Genomic DNA, 19,870 nt, shown 5'->3' with positions numbered 1-19,870 from the left:
GAGTCAGAGACACTGAAAAGCTGCCTCTGGCACTTGCCTCACACAACACAGTTGTAATAAACCCATCTATCATATCTCATGTTTAAAACCTCTTGATTAAAAATCTCAGCCATCTGAAGCAAGGTGAGGAGATCTACAGACAGTCAGCAGGACACAATCAATCCCACATCTGAAGCTACTCAGGGACACAGGGTGATGGAGGCAAAGGACCATTTCTACTATCGTGGGCTGTGGAAGAATATCCCAACATTATCATTCATCTGGTGACCAAGTACAGAATAACAGAATTATAGAATCATAGAATGGTTTGGGTTGAAAGGGACCTTAAAGATCATCTCATTCCAGTTCCCTGCCATGGGCAGGGACATCTTCCACTAGACCAGGTTGCTCAGAGCCCCAGGGCCTTGAAAACTTCCAGGAATGGGGGCATCCACAACCCCTCTGGGCAACAAGTAGGTGGGAAGAAAACTTTTAGGCCACCTCATGTATGTCAGTAAAGCCACACTAGAGCTGAAAATTGCTTGTTGGGGAGTTAGTGGAAACTGGTACCCATTTCAGACATAAAACATCAGCATCATGAAACAGTGCTGAAAAGGAGAGTTACAGAAGGTCACTGCCCCATCCCCACAGTGTTCCCTCAACAGGCACAAATCCAAAGATCAAGGCTTTCAAAATCTTCAGAGCCTCCGTCAGAGGACTGGTTTCCACATCACAGAGAAAAAAATGCTCCTCTTTCTGATTCAGCACTGCAAGAGAATCAGGCAGTGAGAGGGAACAGTTTTCCAGTTGGGACTCTGCCACTTTTCTCTCTATTCCTCAGTTCCATGACTCATCCACTGAGACAGCAGGAGAGAGGACAATGTACCAAGAGGTTAAAATGCCATCCAACGTGAACAATAGCAGCAGCGAAATGAACTCATAAAGAACTTTTTTCAACAGCTGTGGCCCTGTTTTCATAGAAATACTACAGGGGTACTTATCTCAGAGACTTCTAAGAAGTTCCTAGACAGCTTAACAACCATCTTTTTCCAGTGTAGAATCATTCCCCAGTGTATGCTGCCATTCTCCAGTGTCATTTTAAAATGGTTCAGTGGTGAAGTCCATCACTTTCCTTGAGGCAATCCTTATCCCAACTATTTTCCCATCTGACATCCTAACTTGTAAGAGCTCCACTTCTGTCAGTCATCTCCCTTAGACCATCCTAGTAACACCCAGTGACTGCAGTTGACTGTAAGCATAAATTTTCAGGAATATTAGATTCAAGCATTGACAAATTTATTGAGCACTTAGACTTCTTTTTTACTTACATCCTGCCCAGGAGGCCCCTGTGGTCCAGGGATACCAGGAACACCACGGGGACCCTGGAAGGGAGAGAACAGACAAACCCAATAACGTGAACAGCATTTATGAAGTGCCTCTTAGCTGAAGAAAAGAAATCCTCAGCCTAATAGTTATTGAGGTAAAATTAACTAGCAGTTAAACAACTATGAGAGAGTTTAAGAAAAATTATAATTAAATCTCACAATGCACTATTCCAGTATCCATCATTTCTGTGCCTCAAGGGACTTCATGAGCATCTCTGAAGCCAAATTTCACATACATCGACTGGAAAGATAATAATGACTCTTTATAGGAGGCAAGTTTTTGAACAGGGAGAAAATATGAGTGAGCACAGGAAGGTAGAGGAGAAAAGAAGGTCCAGCTCCTCAGTGCCAAGCTATCGCACTGGCTAGGACTGGCTGTTGTGCTGGAAATTCATGCCAGTGTCTGTGAGAACATGGTACAGTTATCTGTTTCACAACAATGGATTGCATCCTTGTAAAACTGAATGTTGAGAAACTAATTGTGTTTGGTGAATACCAAAATCTGTAAGATTTCAGTGAGAAAAAATGCTTAAAAACTGTTTATTTAAAAGCTTTGAGGCTGTGGCTATAAGGCATAGTAGTGTGTCCTGAATTATGTGCCTTGATATAATTTTTTGAATGAAGGGTGAAAAAGTAACTGAATCTTTCTCCTGTAGGATTATTGACACATAAGGAAAAGTTGTCCCCAGGCCAAGACTCTCAATCAACTCTTTCTCACAACTCAATATAGGAGACAAGGACCTGGTAATGAACAAGTCCCCTTTGGAGGGTCAGCCACTCTGTGACCAACTCTCAGGCAAAACCAAATTAATTACATATGCCTTCATGAAATCACTGGTAGAAGCACATTTACTATGGTTACCCCCCTCCCCATAAAATTTGGGTATAGTTAGAAAGACATACTGTACCAGTGACCCTTTGTCTCCTGGGGGTCCTGCAGGGCCCTGCAAACAGAAAAGACACAGCAATAAAACCACCTAAAATTAACATCCCCCTTTGTCTGATCAGGGAGGGTCCTGAAGCATTAAGGGATTATTTTCTGCATTGGTCTACGTGTCTGTGCACAGGAGTGTGTGTGTCCACTGAATATGCCCTTTGACAATCCATGTTCAGCCTCGCCCCTGGCCGGTTCTGGGGACACAGAACCACACAGAAACACAACATCTGTTGGGCTGGGACATCCCATAGGACCTCTGAGCTCTTCAGTTTATGTCAAAGCAAGAAGTCTAGTGGTCTTGTATATTCTATCTGTTTGGGGATGCAACTTAAAAAGGAGCAGCTGAGTAGAGTGAGGTACTAGAAAGCACTCACTTCTGAAGGAACACCACAGAAGTGGTGCAGTACCTGTATCCAGCACAGATGAATCGATCTGGTATCCCAAACACACACAAAACAAGGCTTATCCTCTCATCCTTGGGGCTGTGTTTGAATTAACTGGCTCACACTATAACTCCTCTCCTTTTTCTTACTGTTTCAGGCACAGTAACTCACTAATCCTCATACAGTCCTCAATGCTGCGCTCAAGCAACAGCTGAATGCATAATTCTGAACCCATGGTAATATCAACAGGGCAAAGCAGGGCAAGATGGAAACCTTTCTACTTATTCAGCACACAGACCCATTGGGCAACTTCAGCATAAACATGTGAAGTCACCCCAGTTCTCCGAGCAGTCCCCTCTTCTGTTGGGAAGAACACACTCTGCTAATGCTTGAGTTTATGGCTCAGTGTTATGTCAATTGTAACTCAATACTTTAACAGATAAGGTAAAAAAAAATCCTCAGCTATATATACTTTTTGTGCAGGGAACAAAGCCTGAGAGAGGTAAAGGGCACAGTAGGAAATAGGGAGAGTTTTTCAATTAAAAAGAGTGGCTGGCTTGCAGCTCTGAAGCTGAAGTATTATGAACACAATTTTGTTACATTGCTAAAAGAGTAGAGACTGACACTTTTAATTCAGTGTATAATATGCTCTGAAGCAGCTCCACTGATTTTATTCTGTTTTTTTGTTTGATTTTTTTTTTCTGTGGGATTCAGCCTGATAGATTCGGGGTTATGCAGTGGTTTTTATAAATTCCAGAGTCTGTGCACTGGACCTAAGGTTATGATGGAAAAATCAGTGGAAAAAAACATTATAGTCATCATTCGTTTTTGTGGGGGGTTTTTTAAGTATTTAATGAGGCAGATTAAATAAATAAAACTTATATGAGAGTGTGGTGTGTAGGTGGCTATACATCCTGACAGTGGGCAAATAACAATGACACACAAAAAAAGCAATCTACTGGTGTGAGACAAGTGATCTCTGCATTTGTAGTCAAGTTCTTAGTCATTTGTTTTCCAGGATACGAGGATGCTAAAGCCCCAATGAAGAATAACTTTGTCATCTTGTGTACATCAGGATGCAGAGGTGAACTCATTTAACCCTGTACTGAATCTAAAAATCTGTGATTAAGAACCACCCACAAGCTAGTGACTTTCCAACAAGCCAGGTACTCATTTGTTAACTTAATTTTAGTTTTAATATTAATAACTGAACACTAAGAAATGCAGGAACACCACTGCTGTTTAGATAAATCTTAACAAATGACACCCAGCTAATCTTCAGTCATTGGTAACCCCATAACGACCATGAAGGTCATGACACAGTCACAGTGTGAAACATGACTGACCCAATCTGCTTTAACTAAGATAGAATTCAACATGGTGAAAGCAAATATTAAGTGTCAGTATTACCAAGCAATACGACTTGTCATTTCAAGGCAATTCCCTGTACTGACTGGGAAAATTATATCTAGATAAACAGAGCATTGATAGCCAAACATTTACTGATTGGTACAGGATCATGGCATGTACAAGGTATTGTAAAAGAATAAAAGAATGCAAGGTTTCAGATGTCTTCTAGTAATTATAGCTAGAAAAAGAGTTTGCTTTCTCCAGAACATATTTCAGTAGCAAATTCAGTGCAAATCTGGAGGTCACTGGGCAGGGCTACAGCCACAACACTCCTAAATCTCCCTCATCTCAAGAGGAGTTGTGCATAAGAAGTACTGGAGTGATCAAACCCCAGAAATGGGAAAATTCGAATTTTCCAGAGCAGACTCTCAGATACACCTTGTGACCTACTAATATGCAGGAGATGAGGGCGGAGCCAGATGGGGTCCAACTAACTAAATGTTTGTGGGAAATTATGGGAATGATGGCCCTTTTGGAACATAGCAATTTAAGCAATCTGATTTTGTATTTTGCTATCAGAGTGTCATTACGTCACTGATGTGGGCATGTGTGTCACAGTCATCCCTCCAAACAGGGTAACAGCAAGGTTACATCTGTCCAGTACACCAGAGCTGCTGGCTCAGCACAGATCTCCACTCACATCCACAGCCAGCGTGTCAGGATGATGCAGAAAATTCAGGAGTGACAGCCAGTGATACTAATAATTTCAATAGCAGTTTTTCTACCTCTTGGTTTCAACTAAAACTAAATACATTAGGAGCCCTCAACAACAGTTGTGTGATATCTGAGCCACGAATGGCAGTCTCTGGACTAGTCTGAAATTTGCACCTTTAAAAGGTAAGATGTCCCACAGGCACAGTTGAGCACAGGCTACACATTCCTTAGGTGGCAATGGGTAATTTTTCACCTTGTTACAGGTTGCAGCAGAATCTGCTACTTACAGGAGGTCCAGCCAGGCCAATTCCTGGCACACCTCTGTCTCCTGGCTGTCCAGGTAGGCCAGGAGCTCCCCTTTCACCCTGAAAAAAAGGAAGAATTTAAAGGTTTTAAATGGCACAGTTAATGTCTCATCATGCCAAGAAAACTGTCCTCTTCTATCACAGGAGCCCCAGCCCATCTCTGATAGCACTCACACAACATCAGAGTGTGCCACGTCATATGTGAGTGGGAACACAACCTCTGTAACTATTTTTCATTTATTTTATTGCACAGTATCCAATTCCCAGCATTTCACAGAATCATCAAGGTTGGAAGAGACCTTCAAGACCATCTAGTCCAACCATGAACCCAGGACCACCTTAATCACCTCTAAACTATATTCCCAAGACCACATCCAGATGCCTCCTGAATATTTCCAGTGACAGTGACTTCATCGGGGTATCAGGAACTCTCCTTGGCTTGGGGAAGCACTAAGCACTATAATACACTTTTGGCTCTCTCTGTTTCTATGGTAGATGGCTAAGTCACAAAAATTGCCAAATACAGATTGCTTATCTGGGGAAGACAGAGTTAAGGGTGTTTTATTACATCTTAATGTACTCCTTTCCTTTACCAGCATAGACCTACTCACAGTAGTGTATGAAATTCTTCTGGTGAAAAATAATTCCACACTTCTACCACTCTCTCTTGAGCACTGTACTACAAAAGGGGAGTCCTCCCCTCTAGAAAACAGGATTTTTGAAGTAAAACCTGATTAGCACAGAAAACAACTTGACTCTGTTCAATGGACACTGCAGACAGAGGGCTAAGAAAGAATTCAGTTACAATACTTTAACATCTGTTTTCGAGTTATAAGGAGAAATCAATAAGACTTTTATGGATTGCATTGCAGGTGTAAGATGTGATCTCACATTTTTAGTAAATTTGTAAAAATGAATCTCATTTATGCCATTTATTATTACATTATTTCTAGCTGTATAGAAAGAATCATGATACAAAAATTGTTACCTGTGGATTCTGCCCACCCAAATTTCCATCTACAATAGCTCCTATTTTTTCCCTTTCTTTCTTCTTAAACTAATCTTATTCCATCAAGAAACAATACTGCTAGGACAGTGAGAAAAATTATATTCTGATTAGTTCAAACACTCCAGCAGATCCCTTCTCTGCTATTTTATTCAAGAAGATAACTTCAATACAAAAAGTTCAATAGTATTTTCTGTGCACAATTAAGATTCTTACCTTCTTCTGTGGATATTGAATAGAATATTCCATGACATTGCTTTTAGTGTTTTTTTCTGACTTTTATGTTAATTCTCTGTCTATTTGTGTGTGTCTTTGTGGGTGTAGTGTGTGGTCTGAACTGTCAAAGATATATACAATAGGCTATAATGCATTTATACAAAACGCAGCAAAATAGAAAGAAATATTCATAGCAGTTTGGTTATTTCAAAAGTGTGAAACCTAGTTGGATTGAGTCTCATAATGCTGTAATCTTCCTTATAACATTTGCAGAATCTCTTTGAACATCCTATTCTTCATCCAATCCAGATCAGGGCATGGTCAATTCAAAGAGGGGAATTTCTGATGTGTTTTATTGGAGATTCAAGCACAATCCAGATGCTTCCAGAAGCAAAGGGTTTTGCTGGTTTGTTCCTTTCTCTATTTCCTGTGCACTTGTAAGGGAATACGCAATACTTTCAGCAGAAGAAATTACTGTCATTAACCTCATCAACTAGTTAGTTTTTGCCTTAACTATGATATATGAGGGCAAACCAAGACTGTCTGGTCCCACTGGAAAATAATTCACACCTCCCTGGAGAGGTGAAGGGAAGGAGTGCTATGGAAGAATTGCTCTTTGAGGGGCTGACAAGTAGTCTCAAGAGTAGATCATCCTTGAGCCATGCAATGTCTCTCTAGCAGTATGGATTAAAGGGTCCAATTACAGTTTCCCTGAAAAAAATGTGCATTTAGCCCTTAGTCTGTGTTGAATTCACATCATGCTGAAGGAAATTTTAAATGTGCAAAGTGTGCACAGTCAATTTATATCTTAGTATCTACATCAACAGACATACTGGAATAATAGAGAAAGGGAGCTCCTAAAAGTCTAGGACTGCGTTTTTGAGTGAAAGCTTCACAAACTCAATTTTCCAGGGGAAAAAAGACCATTTTTTCACCATAATTTTTTTCCAGTTCAAATGACTGAGAGTAGCACTGCACATGATCACCTTATGTCCAAAGGGTCCTGGCAAGCCTGGTGGTCCTCTTTCCCCCTAAAGTGGTGGAGGTAAAGCAAGAAAACAGTCACCATCCAGCCAAACAGGAACCTGGACTTTGATATAGTCCCTGCAGCAAGTACCACCACCAGCCCCCACCCCAACCTAAACCCCATCCTGGCAGTATCTTACTGACAACATGTAAGCAAATTAAATCATCTGCTAACTTGGATAGAATTAAATGCTTTTAGGGACCTTCCACCAAGCTAATAATTTTTTTACTGGTCACAAGGTCAATGGCTACTCCTCGAGGAGGTCTCCATTTTCAGGGGCCACCACAGCACATCAAAAGGGGCTCAGTGTTCAGAAATACAGCTTTAGTTCTCTCTGCCATTTTAGATGCAGTGCTATGATCTGGGGCATTTTGCACAGCCAGGCCTTTCATGGATTCTGGTAAATCCACTGTTCTCCTGCAGAAGTCTTGCCTTTCTGTCTCATGTTGAACTATTCAAGCACAAAGCTTGCCAGCTAGACTTACCGGTGCTCCATCTTTACCCTTCCCAGGCAAACCTGGCTCTCCAGCAGGCCCTGGCACACCAGGTGGCCCAGGAAAGCCCACTTTTCCTTCTTTTCCAGGATCACCCTGTAGAAGACAATCCATCAGAACTCTTAGTAGACTAATAAAGACCATTCCTGTCTCAGGTCTTTCACTGGGGCTGAAAGATATGTCTTTTTTCTAGCTTTCTCTTATGGTTTCCTTTTGGTATCATAGGAAACACTCTTTTATAGAAAGTGTTTACCTTCAGTAATCTCAAGGCACTTTTAATTTCCCTTAAGGAAAGAAAAAGGAGACTTCGAACTTCAAACAGACCTCGAATTGCCATGTTAGCACACCAGACACTCAGTAAGTGAATTGGGAATAAGCATGTTGAAACTTTGAAACCTTAGATAAATGATATAAAGAATTGGCTGCACACATATAATCCTTTACATAAAAAGTTGACCAAGTTTATGACTAAGTCTGGATCCAGCCACACCTAAATTCCCCTCTGAGGAGTTTAGAACACAAGGGGATCCTTCCTGAACCTCATGACTCAATGGAAGGGTCTCCCTGACAGTTCTGTCTGACTCTGTCCTTTATGCAGTAAATAATCAAGAGTACTTGCATTGAATCTTGTTAAATCAATGTGGCATTTACCATTGAACTTTGTTAACTCAATGTCTTATATCAATAAAATATATTGTTGCTTCTTTCTCACTCTATCCACAATGCTGTATGAGAGCACCCTTGGTCCCTGCCTGACCCTGAGGTGGAAGAAGATTTGACAGAAGGGGCTGGGATTCATTCCCTTTTAAGCCCCAAATATATGCATATATGGGGCCATGTTTCCAATTAATCATTCCTACTCCGGCATTCTGGGCAGGGTGCAGTGCATGACCAAATCACCAACCCCTGACCTCAGAAAGCCCATGAGATGGGACATAAGACTGAGGCAAAGCAGGCAAAGTGTAAGCAAGACTGCACTGGAAAGCTGAACTAATGGTACAGTTATAACAGCTTATCAGGTAAGCAGAAATCTGTTTTCTAATCATAAAAGACACTTTTCTTTCCAGCTTTGGATTCACAGTGATGAATAGGAGTTTCTTAAAACACCAAATGCCAGCTCTTGTCAGGCAATGAGGACAGCAGAAGGTCATCATTTCAAAATGTGTAGCGGTGGCTTCACTCTATCCAGTCGTATCTCGGTGGTTTATTAGGTAAATTATAAAGCTGCAACAAGGTGAAAACCTTATAGCACATGTAATAGAGGAGTTCAGACAAGATGATCTAATGAGCCCATGTGTCTTAACCGTACATGAACCTATGAAATAATTTCCCAGTTCAGACTGCCTCTGTCCCAGTTACTTAAAATGCCCAAGAAAAAGAGAATCAAATCCATCAAAGAACAAACTCACCCTTTCCCCTTTTTCTCCTGCCTTCCCTGGCAGTCCAGGGCCTCCAGGAACACCCTGGAGAGAAAAGAACTTTAAAGCTTAAAAGTTTCTTTGTAGGCAGTATTTGATCCTAAAGCAAAGGGGCAGACCTGCGTGTTCAGTACATTCTATCTCAAGGATTAGTATCAGCTCTACATTTCCCAGTACAGACAACCTGTAATCCAGAGAACACCACAGAAGAGCTGTGTGCCAGGTCCTTAAAGGAGGATTTTTTCTCAATACAAAGGGGAGCTGAACAGCAAAAGCAGAAATAGACCTAATCCTAGATTTGTGCATTCTGTTTCTACTACTAACTTTCTATTTCATTTTGTGAAACCCTCAGCAGTTTCTGATCCATTACGAACAACCCCCCAGTCATCAGAGAAGCCAAAATCCTCCCAGTATTAATTTTTTTTATGGCTACTGCTCTCCAAAGCCAAATATTGGGAAACATAGCTATGTTCATTTTATCCTCTATTTCAGTTTTTGATCCTTTTCACATCTTGGCAGTTCTCAAAGGATTCCACGTCAAAATATAGATGATTTAGAGCTCTAAATTAGATACTGTAACTTCCTAACTCACCAAAACACATTTTGGAGTGTACTCCATTTTAAGATGTGAAATCATGTCTTGGCACCATTAAGATTGGATTGACCTCAGAATGGATGTGATAATTATTTTCCTTTCTGCACCACTAAAAATAGTTTCTGACTATATTAGCTTTTATAGGTCATATATTGGTATTATTGGTATAGAAGTTTGCTTAACGGAATATGAAATTGAAAAAGGTCCTTATTTTCAACATCGCTTTTCAATTTGAAATTAAATCATTAAATTGATACGATTAAATCAAATGTATCTTAACAATTAGTAGAAAGGCAATTTAGGTTGTCTTGAATTGCTCAGGTAATAAACTCTGGCTCAAAGAGTCCTCTGTGCTAAACCACTATGCTCGAATACATTATATCGAGCACATGTATTCATCATCGTGGCCAGGCTTCGCAAACAAAGATTTGGGAAGGGCTCTACCCACGTTTGCTACAAGCGCGCTGATGGTTAAAAAGGCCAATACGAGACAGGTATGTCCGGTTGCAAAAGGCACAGCAGAAAGACTCCTTAGGTGGAGTCTAAAATTGTGCAAGGCACAATTTTTTCTGCGTTGTCTTTTCTCCTCAAGAGTGATCCTGAGTGCGTTCTCAAAGGCATCAGCAGCGTTATAGATGGTGTGTCTCCAGACCTCCTGATTGGAGGCCAGAGTAGACCAGTTATAGCGATCAATATGGCCAAGGCTGAGATGTTGTTTCAAGGAGTCCTTGTATCTTCTCTTTAGGGCTCCTCTCTTGCAGCAGCCGGTGGCAAGTTCACCATAGAGCAGGATCTTAGGGAGGCGGTGGTCCTTCATCCTGGAGACGTGCCCTGCCCAGCACAGCTGTGTTCTCAGCAACATGGCCTCAATGCTTGTGACTGCTGCTTGTTCTAGAACGGATGTATTGGTCACGTAATCTGACCAGTGGATGTTTAAGATTGAACGGAGGCAGCGTTGATGGAAGCGCTCTAGGAGACATAGGTGGTGGCAGTAGATGACCCATGATTCAGATCCATATAAGAGAGTAGACAGCACTATGGCTCTGTAAACACTGACCTTTGTACTTTTCTTCAAGTGTTTATTTCGCCAAACTCTTTTATGAAGGTTTCTGAAGGCACTATATGCCTTTGCTAACCTGTTGTCTATCTCTCTGTCAATCTTACCATTGAGATGGTAAGAGATGAGATGAGACTACCTAGGTAATTAAACTGCTGAACTGATTTGAGCTCTGATTGGCCAATGGTGATATGGGGATGATGGAAGACTTCCTGGGGTGCAGGTTGATAGAGAACTTATCAAGCACATATATTATTATATATATATAATATATATATATTTTGAGGTCTAAATGGTGTTTTTCATCTACTCCAGGCTAAATCCAGAGAACTTCAGGAACTAGAAAGAAAGTTACACTAGTTGAGCTGGGATTAGAGTTAGTCCAAAGATTTTGCCTACATGAAAAGTTTTATCATGCATGACTTCATAACAGTGATGAACATCTACCGAGGTAAGGGGGACACCACTGATTTCAAGGCTCCAATTGTAGGAACAAATGCCTTCATGCTTTCATAACAAAAAGGGGAGTTTACCATGCTATTTTTGTATCAAGAAGTCATGTTTACAATAGGAAAGGACAAATGAAAACAAGGCAAAGAGAACAAAACCAGAGAGACAATAACCATTGAAATTTTTCTCTTGAAGAGCTGGCAGCAAAAATCGCTTTTGACATTTTGGTGAGAAATGAAGCAGCTCCATGCCTCCCTCTTGCTAAAAATGAAATGAGATGCTTCATGGATACACCATGAACATTCAACCATAAGAAACTAGTGTAATGAAACATAGTCTTTTGACCTGATCGTAATCCCCATGGAAGGGAAAACTAAACACATTAAATAAAGAAATCAGGACACAGATGGGAAAACAAATACACTGGTGCATACATACCACATTTCCTGGCAAGCCTCTTGGGCCTGGGGGCCCTGCTGGTCCACTCACACCCTGTTTTGAGAAAATGGAGTGTGTGTGTACATATGTAAGTCACAACTTGTATCACCATAGGAACAAGATGTTCCAAGAGAGACTGGATTTCATGTCAGACAAGGTGTTGTACAAGCAGAAAGCAAAAAATAGCATCTTTGTGAGAAACTTTTTAGTGTAAAGAAGAAAGAAACAATACAAAATGGATGAAGGCTGTCTTTGGGAGCTTAAAGCTACCTTCCACCAAAATAAATCCTAAATCTAGGTGAGATGCAGGAAGAAAAGTCTGGGCCAGAAACATCAAAAGAACAGAGGAAACTATGTTGATTTATCATTAAAAAAATCCAGGTCAACAAAATATTCTTTGCTGACAATTTCACCTTGCTCTGGGCAACAAAACCTGAAAACACTCATTTGCACTAAGTAGATGAACATCCCAAATCATTGAGAATGTATAGTTCTGAATTATGGGTCTTTTCCATTTGCAGGTGAAAGCTTTGTAGGGTGAGAAAACCCATGTGTGTCCCTAAAAATTCATAGGGAACATTAGAGAACATATATTTGGTGATTTATGTCTCCATAGAGATGATGTTTGGGATTACCGGGCTATATTCAGATATTTCATAAAATCAGAGATTTGGGTTAAAAGGGACCTTAAACATTATTTTGTTTCAACCCCCTGCCAGGGGCAGGACACCTTCCACTAGACCAGGTTGATCAAAGTCTCACACAGCCTGGTCTTCAGCACTTCCAGGAATGGGGCATCCACAACTTCCCTGAGCAACCTGTGCCAGGGCCTCACTACTCTCATAGCGAAGAATCTCTTCCTAGTACCTAATCTAAACCTACTCTCATCTTAAAGTCATTCCCCCTTGTCCTATCACTCCATGCCCTTGTCACAAGTCCCTCTCCAGACTCTTGCAGTTCCTCTTTAGGTGATGGAAGGGGTTCTAATGTCTCCCCAGAGCCTTCTCCTCCCCAGACTGAACAATCCCAATTCTCTCAGCCTTTCCTCATAGCAGAGGTTTAAAGGTTTCCTCATTTCTGTGTTATTTACAGGTTTTGGTCTATGAGTCAGTAGAAATACTTGGAGCAGGGGTAGTCTGTGAAAGGATGGCAAAAAAAGAAGGTGCCTGCATATACCTGCATTTCCATATCATTAACATCCTCCTTGTCAGGAGGGTATACAAAGAAGTAAGATCAATGGGTAGGTTTGGTGGAAGGTATGTTTTTTGCCCTTTTTTGTTTTATATTCCTCCCCAGTAGTACTAAGTGGTTCTTCAACCAAGAGTGAAAGAGAGCTGGAAATAGGCAGTTCAGGGTTTAGGGTTGAAGTACTGCTCAGGGACAATATCACAGCATATTCTGTGTTGGAAGAGACCCAAAAGAATCATCAATCCCAACTCCTAAGTGAATGGCCCATACAGGGATCAAACCTATGACCTTGGTGTTATTCACACCATGCTCTAATGTCTGAGCACCAGCCCAGGAAGGAAAACCATGAACACAAAGGTGGAGAAAGAAATTTCAGTGTTCTAAGATGCATAATTTCAAAGTCCTATTCCCTCCTCTCAATCACAAGCATCCTCTATCTCAATCGTTATTTCAAAAAGTTCTTCAGGCTTTCTTCCTTCTCTGCTTGCGAAGAAAGTCTGCAGCCTCTTATTCAGCCACAAAGGTCTTATGTGCTCTCACAATAATTAAAAGGGACTGAAATCCTTTACTATTCCTTAGCACACAGCCAGGCAACAGCAGTGCTCCCTACAACACGTCTCAAAAAGGGCTGTGGGATGAGTCCTCTGGATGAGCTGGTATTAAAAAAATCAGAATTGACGAGGAAGCCTGAAAGCAACTGTGATCAAAAAGCAATTCAGGCTGCTGATGAGCATCTTCCTGCTCCAGCTGCTTGCCTGGGCTGGGCTGATATCTCAGTGCAGTCACCAGCTCCACCAGCACCTCGTTCTGTTAGACAGGGGGAGATTTCACCAGTAAGAGATGCACAGTTTCAAGCTGGGCTGACTGAGGCATTGATTTGTTTGGTGCAGATGGGCCTGTTTGCCCACAAGCAGTGACTCTTCCAGCTGTGGATTAGGATGTGCCTTGTGTCCAAGCAGCCTGGACTCCAAAGCTGGAAGGCATTGACTTCAGTGTCCCTTCAGGAGTGTTACTGCCAGGGAAAAATGCTGCAAGGGAAGCAATTACTCACAGTCTCTCCGGGGGCTCCAGCTTCTCCTCGGGCTCCTTTTTCCCCCTTTGCACCCTGTGCAAAAAGAGAGAGATACCAGCTGATTAGACATGGGAGGGGACTGCCTGCCAGACAAAAAGACTTCATGATACCCAAATGTGCACTAGGCAATGGTTTTTGTTAACCAACTCACAGAGAAGTTAACTGCTGAGGAAATAGCTCCCGGATTTCTGTGCAGCAAGAAAAGAAAATATAAAAATAAAACCCTGAGACTTAAGAAGAATTACTAATGGCTGATCAACTCAGAGGCTGATTCTCAGCACAGGATGCTGAAACTTGCAGGCACTTAACAGGGTGAAATTCCTTCCTATCCACAGGGCTACCAGCTATTTCATTTACAGCTGAACTCTAATCATCTCCCTTCACAGAGGAAGATTTGCCTGCAGTTCTCAAAAATAAACATCAGTAATTTAGAAATGGTCAAAATAGATCCCTGTGCAGAGGTTTGTCCTAGTCCTACCTATCACAGGGCCCTTTCTGAAGAATTTTGGCAGGACAAATTCTACTCACTGAAATGTCCTCCCATTCAGCAGCTGTTCGTTAAAAGTTACCTGGTATTATAGTTTTGTTTGTTTAGTTTTTTTCTTCAGAATGCTAAGACTGCTGTTAACCTGTTTAAGCTGTTGATGCCCAAACATTGCTGATGATATGGCTGGGGCACAGCACATATGAAGGCAGAGTGAACACCTCTCCATGTTAACATGAAAACACCTCAGTGATGCCTGGAAATAACATGTGTGAGCCTGAAAGATTCAGAAGATGATTAAGACTATACAACCATTTCACATGAGCCATAGTGCACTCAAGGTCAAATGGACTGGGCTTGAATCTAACTGCTCTGCAATGTTTTGATGATGTACTGCAGCGACTTATCTGTGAGACCTGTGGTATCAGTACAAGGTGCCCTCTTGAAGGATCATGAAGTTGGAAGGAGTCTCTCAGACAATACCAATCATGCTACAGAAGTACCATATTCCTGAGCTGATTTTCCTCCTGATGCCTGGTCTGAGTAAATACCTCTAAAAAAGTCCCTGAACTTTTAACAATTACAAAGAAGAAATGGGCTGCAAGTGCATAGGGGAAGAATTGTTTACAGTGATATAGACCTTGAGGGCACTCTTCTCTGGTCGTGTCAAGCCTTTCTTCAAGGCTGGGCCCTCTTACCTGGACTCCTGCAGGTCCTGGGGCACCTTGTTTTCCTGGGACCCCAGGTAATCCCTGCAAAAACAGAGGGAGAGGTGAAGGAGCTGAAGGAAACTGCTCGTTTCTTCTCATGAGCAGAAGGAGATGATTCTCCCTCCTCCCACTGAGAGAGGAAAGAGTGCTTTTTACAGAAGTGACTGTGCAGAACTCTGTCTCTTCTGGGGACTCCAGAACGAGAGCAGTCCAGAACAAAAATGCAGTAGCCAAATGCACAATTTAGCTGGGCCACACCACAGTACAAAGACAAGAACCACTGGGGCTATTTCTGATGAGAGAGGCATCCCAATATAGAATAAGCATGTCCCCCCCTCTCCCTCCAAAAGAGGCATCTCTCATGTGCTCTCACTGCTAAAGTTCAAAATCAACTGAAGAAACCCTTGGCTGTACTTACAGGTTCTCCACTGGTTCCTCGATCTCCTTTCTCCCCTTTTGGTCCAGGTTCACCCTGATATAAAACAACAAGAAAAAGAGAGAAAGAAAGGCTGTTTTCATGCCTGGAAATCATACTAGTCCTGTTTGGTAAGAGGCCTCTTTCAATCACTTATCCATTTATCATAGAGTGGGATATCAGTTTTGATTCATCAGACCTAAAAGTCCTTCACAGAAGCTACTCTAAGACTTGGAGATTCCTGTCTAGACTTCTTGTTCTGTTATGATAACAATTGAAAAAAATGTTTAGTTTAAAAGCAGAAAATTTTTCCCTCATAGAAAACATATCCTACAGCTGGGGGAATGATCTCACATACAGACAGTTCCCTATCCCAGTTATAAGAGAGGGGTGTTCAGGGTCTCATCTTAAGCATTTCCAGAGGTGTGCACTATGCAGCTATTCCTGATATCTGTTCTAGTAACATCTCCATACATTCATGCAGCTTCCACTCCCTCCTGCAATGTCAGTACATTATTTCATGCACCACCATCACTGGCTAATAGGATTAATTTATTCCTCTTCTTCCTTCTTACAGCAAACTGAAGATGCTTTCAGGGAGAGGTTCCTAAGCTTTGTGCTGAGCTCTAGTACAATAATCAATAAATCCATATTTCTGCTTTTTGTAAATTGAAACGGAAAGCACACAATTCTGGAACTAGCTGGAATAAACCAGGCACTACATGAATACTCATATTTATGTATTGATATGAACATATGTATTCAGGCAACAGCAATCATTACTTATTCATTATTTATCATAAAAAGTATTTCAATTATGCAATCAAGGAAGACTAGGAACATCAGTGATTTTAGCTACATACACATGCAAGGAATAGTGATCAGTCAAATGCAGAGCCAGACAAATCAGCTTGAATTTTATTCACATCAGCTATTTGCCAATCATTTCTACAACACCTGGGAATTGAAAGTCCATTTTCAAATGATTCTCTAACAGACAAAATAAATGTATCTGCATAAATATTACTTATGCTTGTATTTATTATGCCTTATGAATAAATATTATCATCTGTGATAAATAATGGGAGGAATTTTACTCTACAAGTAGCATCCAGTTAGAAGAACTTTCAACCAGGCAGTCCCTGATGCCATCTAGTGTCCTTCAGAAAGATAACAGGTCCACCTGAAGTGGCTCAAGCAAAGGGTCCAAAGCTGAAAATCTGTATGGTTGTGCCTGGAAGCTGCTTTGTATAATGACCTTTCAAGTCCCAAAACTTTTGAGACAGCAGAACAACAAAGCACAGTCAGTACAACTGTAGGCAGGGATGGTGTTACTGAGTTGGAATAAGGCACATATTACCAGGAAAACAAGACTGCAAAGGGAATAAGTAATTCAACAGATAAAGTGAGGAAGTTTTTTTAATATTCTTCTTTCTTCCACTTTGTCCTTGATATGTGACCTGCACAGTAATGCATAATCTAACAGCCACAGACATGTGTAGAGGAATCATCACTTTGTAGAATCATAGAATGGTTTGGATAGGAAGGGACTTTAAAGATCATGTGCTGCAAGTAGGAAATGAAACTTCATTTTAAGCTTGGTTTAAGAGGCTGGGATAACATACAGCTGTGTTCCAGGCACTGCTCGTTTAAATGCTGCTCTTACCAGAACAGCTTTGGACTTCTCATCATGGCTGGTTACAATGGTGAAGATGCCCAGAACCAGACACAAGCTGAGTTCTTTGCTGAAAACATTTAAATAACTCAGAAAACACTAAGGTGCTGTGTGTCTATCAAATACAAGAGGTGATAACCAAAGGCCATGTTTATTAGAGATGTTACTTACAGGAATCCTGGGGTGTGGGGTGAAGAAGGCTGTCTGGAACAGAAACCAGAGTGTTAAGGATTGCCTATTTTCTTGAAATCCAATAGCTTGTATTCTCCTTGTCATTACAGATTACACATTCCATACATCCACCAGTAGGCTTATAAATGAGCAACTCATTGTAACATCTGGCTGTTTGGAAACAAGCCCACAAATATCAGACATTTTCTAGAGTATTTGAAATATGAGCATAAATTCAGAAACATCCTGTAGGTCCCACTGCTATGAAACAAAAGAAAACTTTAACCTTTTTATCAAGTTTACTGTTAGTAATCTCCAGCTCACTTTTCCACTTGGACCCATCTTCTATATTATTAAATTTCCTGACACCAAGGTTGACCTTGGTGTGTTCTCTCTCTGCTTTGTACCATGTACATAACATCTCAACATCATTTTCTTAGGGAATACATAGTCATTCTGAAGGACTAGCAACAAAATAATGATAAAGTTTTGTACAAAGAGTATCTTTTTTAAAAGCTGATAAGATTAGGAAGAAAAAATAGTCTTTGAAGAACTGAAGATATGTGAAAATCATCATGTGCTTTTAACAGCTGAAATAAAAATTATTTCTCTGTACAAACACAGGAACTTGAGCAGTCAGGCATGCCTTCTCTGTGTCTAGCCATGCTGTACCATGTTTATGAATTGCCTTCTCCACCTTTACTAAGACAGACTTATCCTTGATGTTGTGATTGAGTCATTCTTGTGTGATACACATGGAGTTTTCTTACATGAAGCATACTTTGGCACAGACAGAAGAGGCCCAACCAATGTCAGGGAATAAATTCTAACACCTCCTCCATTGCTGCTTGAAGGTCTCAAGGCACTTGATTTTCACCAACAGACCTTGATTCAAACTTTCTCCATAATCTGTGGCAGCTGTATCCAGCTGTGGTAAGCAGAGATGATGAGCAGATATCTGCCATTTTTTGGTGGATGTGTGACTGGGATCAGTCCTCTGGTTGCAATGATAGTGCTTATTACAAGGTGCTTACTCCGATTTTGCTGGAGGGAACTGTGAGGTTTGTGTATTTACATTCAGTGGTTGCTGGTTCAATCACCAGTGAACATCACTGTAATTATACTCAGGCTCCCAAAAGTAATTTTTCAGGCTCATATTTAAAACAATAAATTTGTGTCTTCAAGGCCTGGTTTTTGATTGGGTTGGTTTTTTTGTTTTGTTTTGTTGGGTTTTTTTTTATTAGCAGAAAGTGTATGGGCAGCCAGGTCAAACTGGTTGCTGTGTTGGATCCAGTGTTGAACCCAGAATAATCTGGGCTGAGAGAATCCTTCTGGAATTACAGCACAGCATGGCATCATATGCCATGGAAGTTCTGAGTGGCTGCATCATCTCTGGAGCTCAATGGTCCACCCCAAAAGTTCATGTCAGTGAGAAGTGAAACCCTTTGCTCTTCCTGGAAAATGATGAATTATTCCCCAGGAAGACAAGCTGTTGTTCACTGGTTCACTAAGTGAACCAGTCTTATCCTGAGATCCAAGTGTGAAAAAATCTAGCTCACCCTGGAAAATCTGCAGGAATGTACTCCCTGTTTTCAGCTGTGATTTTCTTCAGACAGCTCCCACAGCTCCTAAACAAATCAATTTAAGTGCTATCACAAGGCAAGGTTATAAAAAATTCGCTATCTGCAAAGAGGTAAAAGAAGGCACAACCTTCCCCCAAAATAAGAAGACCAAATGCATCCTGATATTGTAAAGGGAGACAATCTCAGAGCAAACAGGTCCTAAAGTTCCTGCAGAGAAGTAAGGAACTTGAACATATTTGTTTCTGAGGAATTTGTGCAGAGGAAATGTGATGATGCCTTGAATATTGTTACGGTACTGAACACAATCTCACTTACTGTTCCAGGTAAGCCTGGTGGTCCAGGGGAGCCCGTGTCACCCTGGAGAGAGGAGAAAAACATAACTAATGATATAAAAAGGTGCCCGAATAAAACTCAACATTACTTGTTAGAAGACGCAGCATTGCCAGATGAGATGTGACCCAACCCACCAGCTCAGTGACACTGAAAATCCCAATGCACTTCTCTGATGGGTGGAATGTACCCCAGTGTTCTGGTCAGAAATTCTGCTGTCCTTGTTTTGCTGCACGCAGAATTCTCACTTTGTTGACCTTATCACTTTATGATTTTATCATTGACCTGACTTCACAGTTCATTTCTAAACTTACCCCACCCAGTGTAGGATATGGAGCTTAATTTTCTTTTTAAATTAAATTTGATCAAAAATCTTGATTAAAAACTACCTTTTAGCTGAACTTCTTTCATTGATGGAAAATAAAAATCCTATTTTTCATCAAACATTTAAGTTTCTAAACCCAGTTGTTCCCTTAATTTTTGAGTCA

At 41.0% G+C, this 19,870-nt stretch overlaps 1 protein-coding gene across 1 annotated transcript in view; it reads right to left on the bottom strand.

Moving 5' to 3' along the window:
* Positions 1–19,870, bottom strand: part of COL22A1 (collagen type XXII alpha 1 chain) — a 196,552-nt gene that overhangs the window by 36,006 nt on the left and 140,676 nt on the right. Inside the window, exons 30-41 of the mRNA XM_017818265.1 lie at positions 19,368–19,409; positions 17,470–17,502; positions 15,627–15,680; positions 15,197–15,250; positions 13,994–14,047; positions 11,755–11,808; positions 9,206–9,259; positions 7,788–7,892; positions 7,262–7,306; positions 5,036–5,113; positions 2,273–2,308; positions 1,308–1,361 (exon numbers count right to left, since the gene is read on the bottom strand). Coding sequence (XP_017673754.1) covers positions 1,308–1,361; positions 2,273–2,308; positions 5,036–5,113; positions 7,262–7,306; positions 7,788–7,892; positions 9,206–9,259; positions 11,755–11,808; positions 13,994–14,047; positions 15,197–15,250; positions 15,627–15,680; positions 17,470–17,502; positions 19,368–19,409 — 663 coding nt within the window. The remainder of the gene's footprint in view (positions 1–1,307; positions 1,362–2,272; positions 2,309–5,035; positions 5,114–7,261; positions 7,307–7,787; positions 7,893–9,205; positions 9,260–11,754; positions 11,809–13,993; positions 14,048–15,196; positions 15,251–15,626; positions 15,681–17,469; positions 17,503–19,367; positions 19,410–19,870) is intronic.

Source organism: Lepidothrix coronata, unplaced genomic scaffold, assembly GCF_001604755.1.
Source record: "Lepidothrix coronata isolate B3197 unplaced genomic scaffold, Lepidothrix_coronata-1.0 Scaffold67, whole genome shotgun sequence".
In the NCBI taxonomy this organism is placed as follows: Eukaryota; Metazoa; Chordata; class Aves; order Passeriformes; family Pipridae; genus Lepidothrix; species Lepidothrix coronata.
Note: the sequence above shows the minus strand (reverse complement) of the source record. Positions and strands in the feature narration are given on the sequence as shown.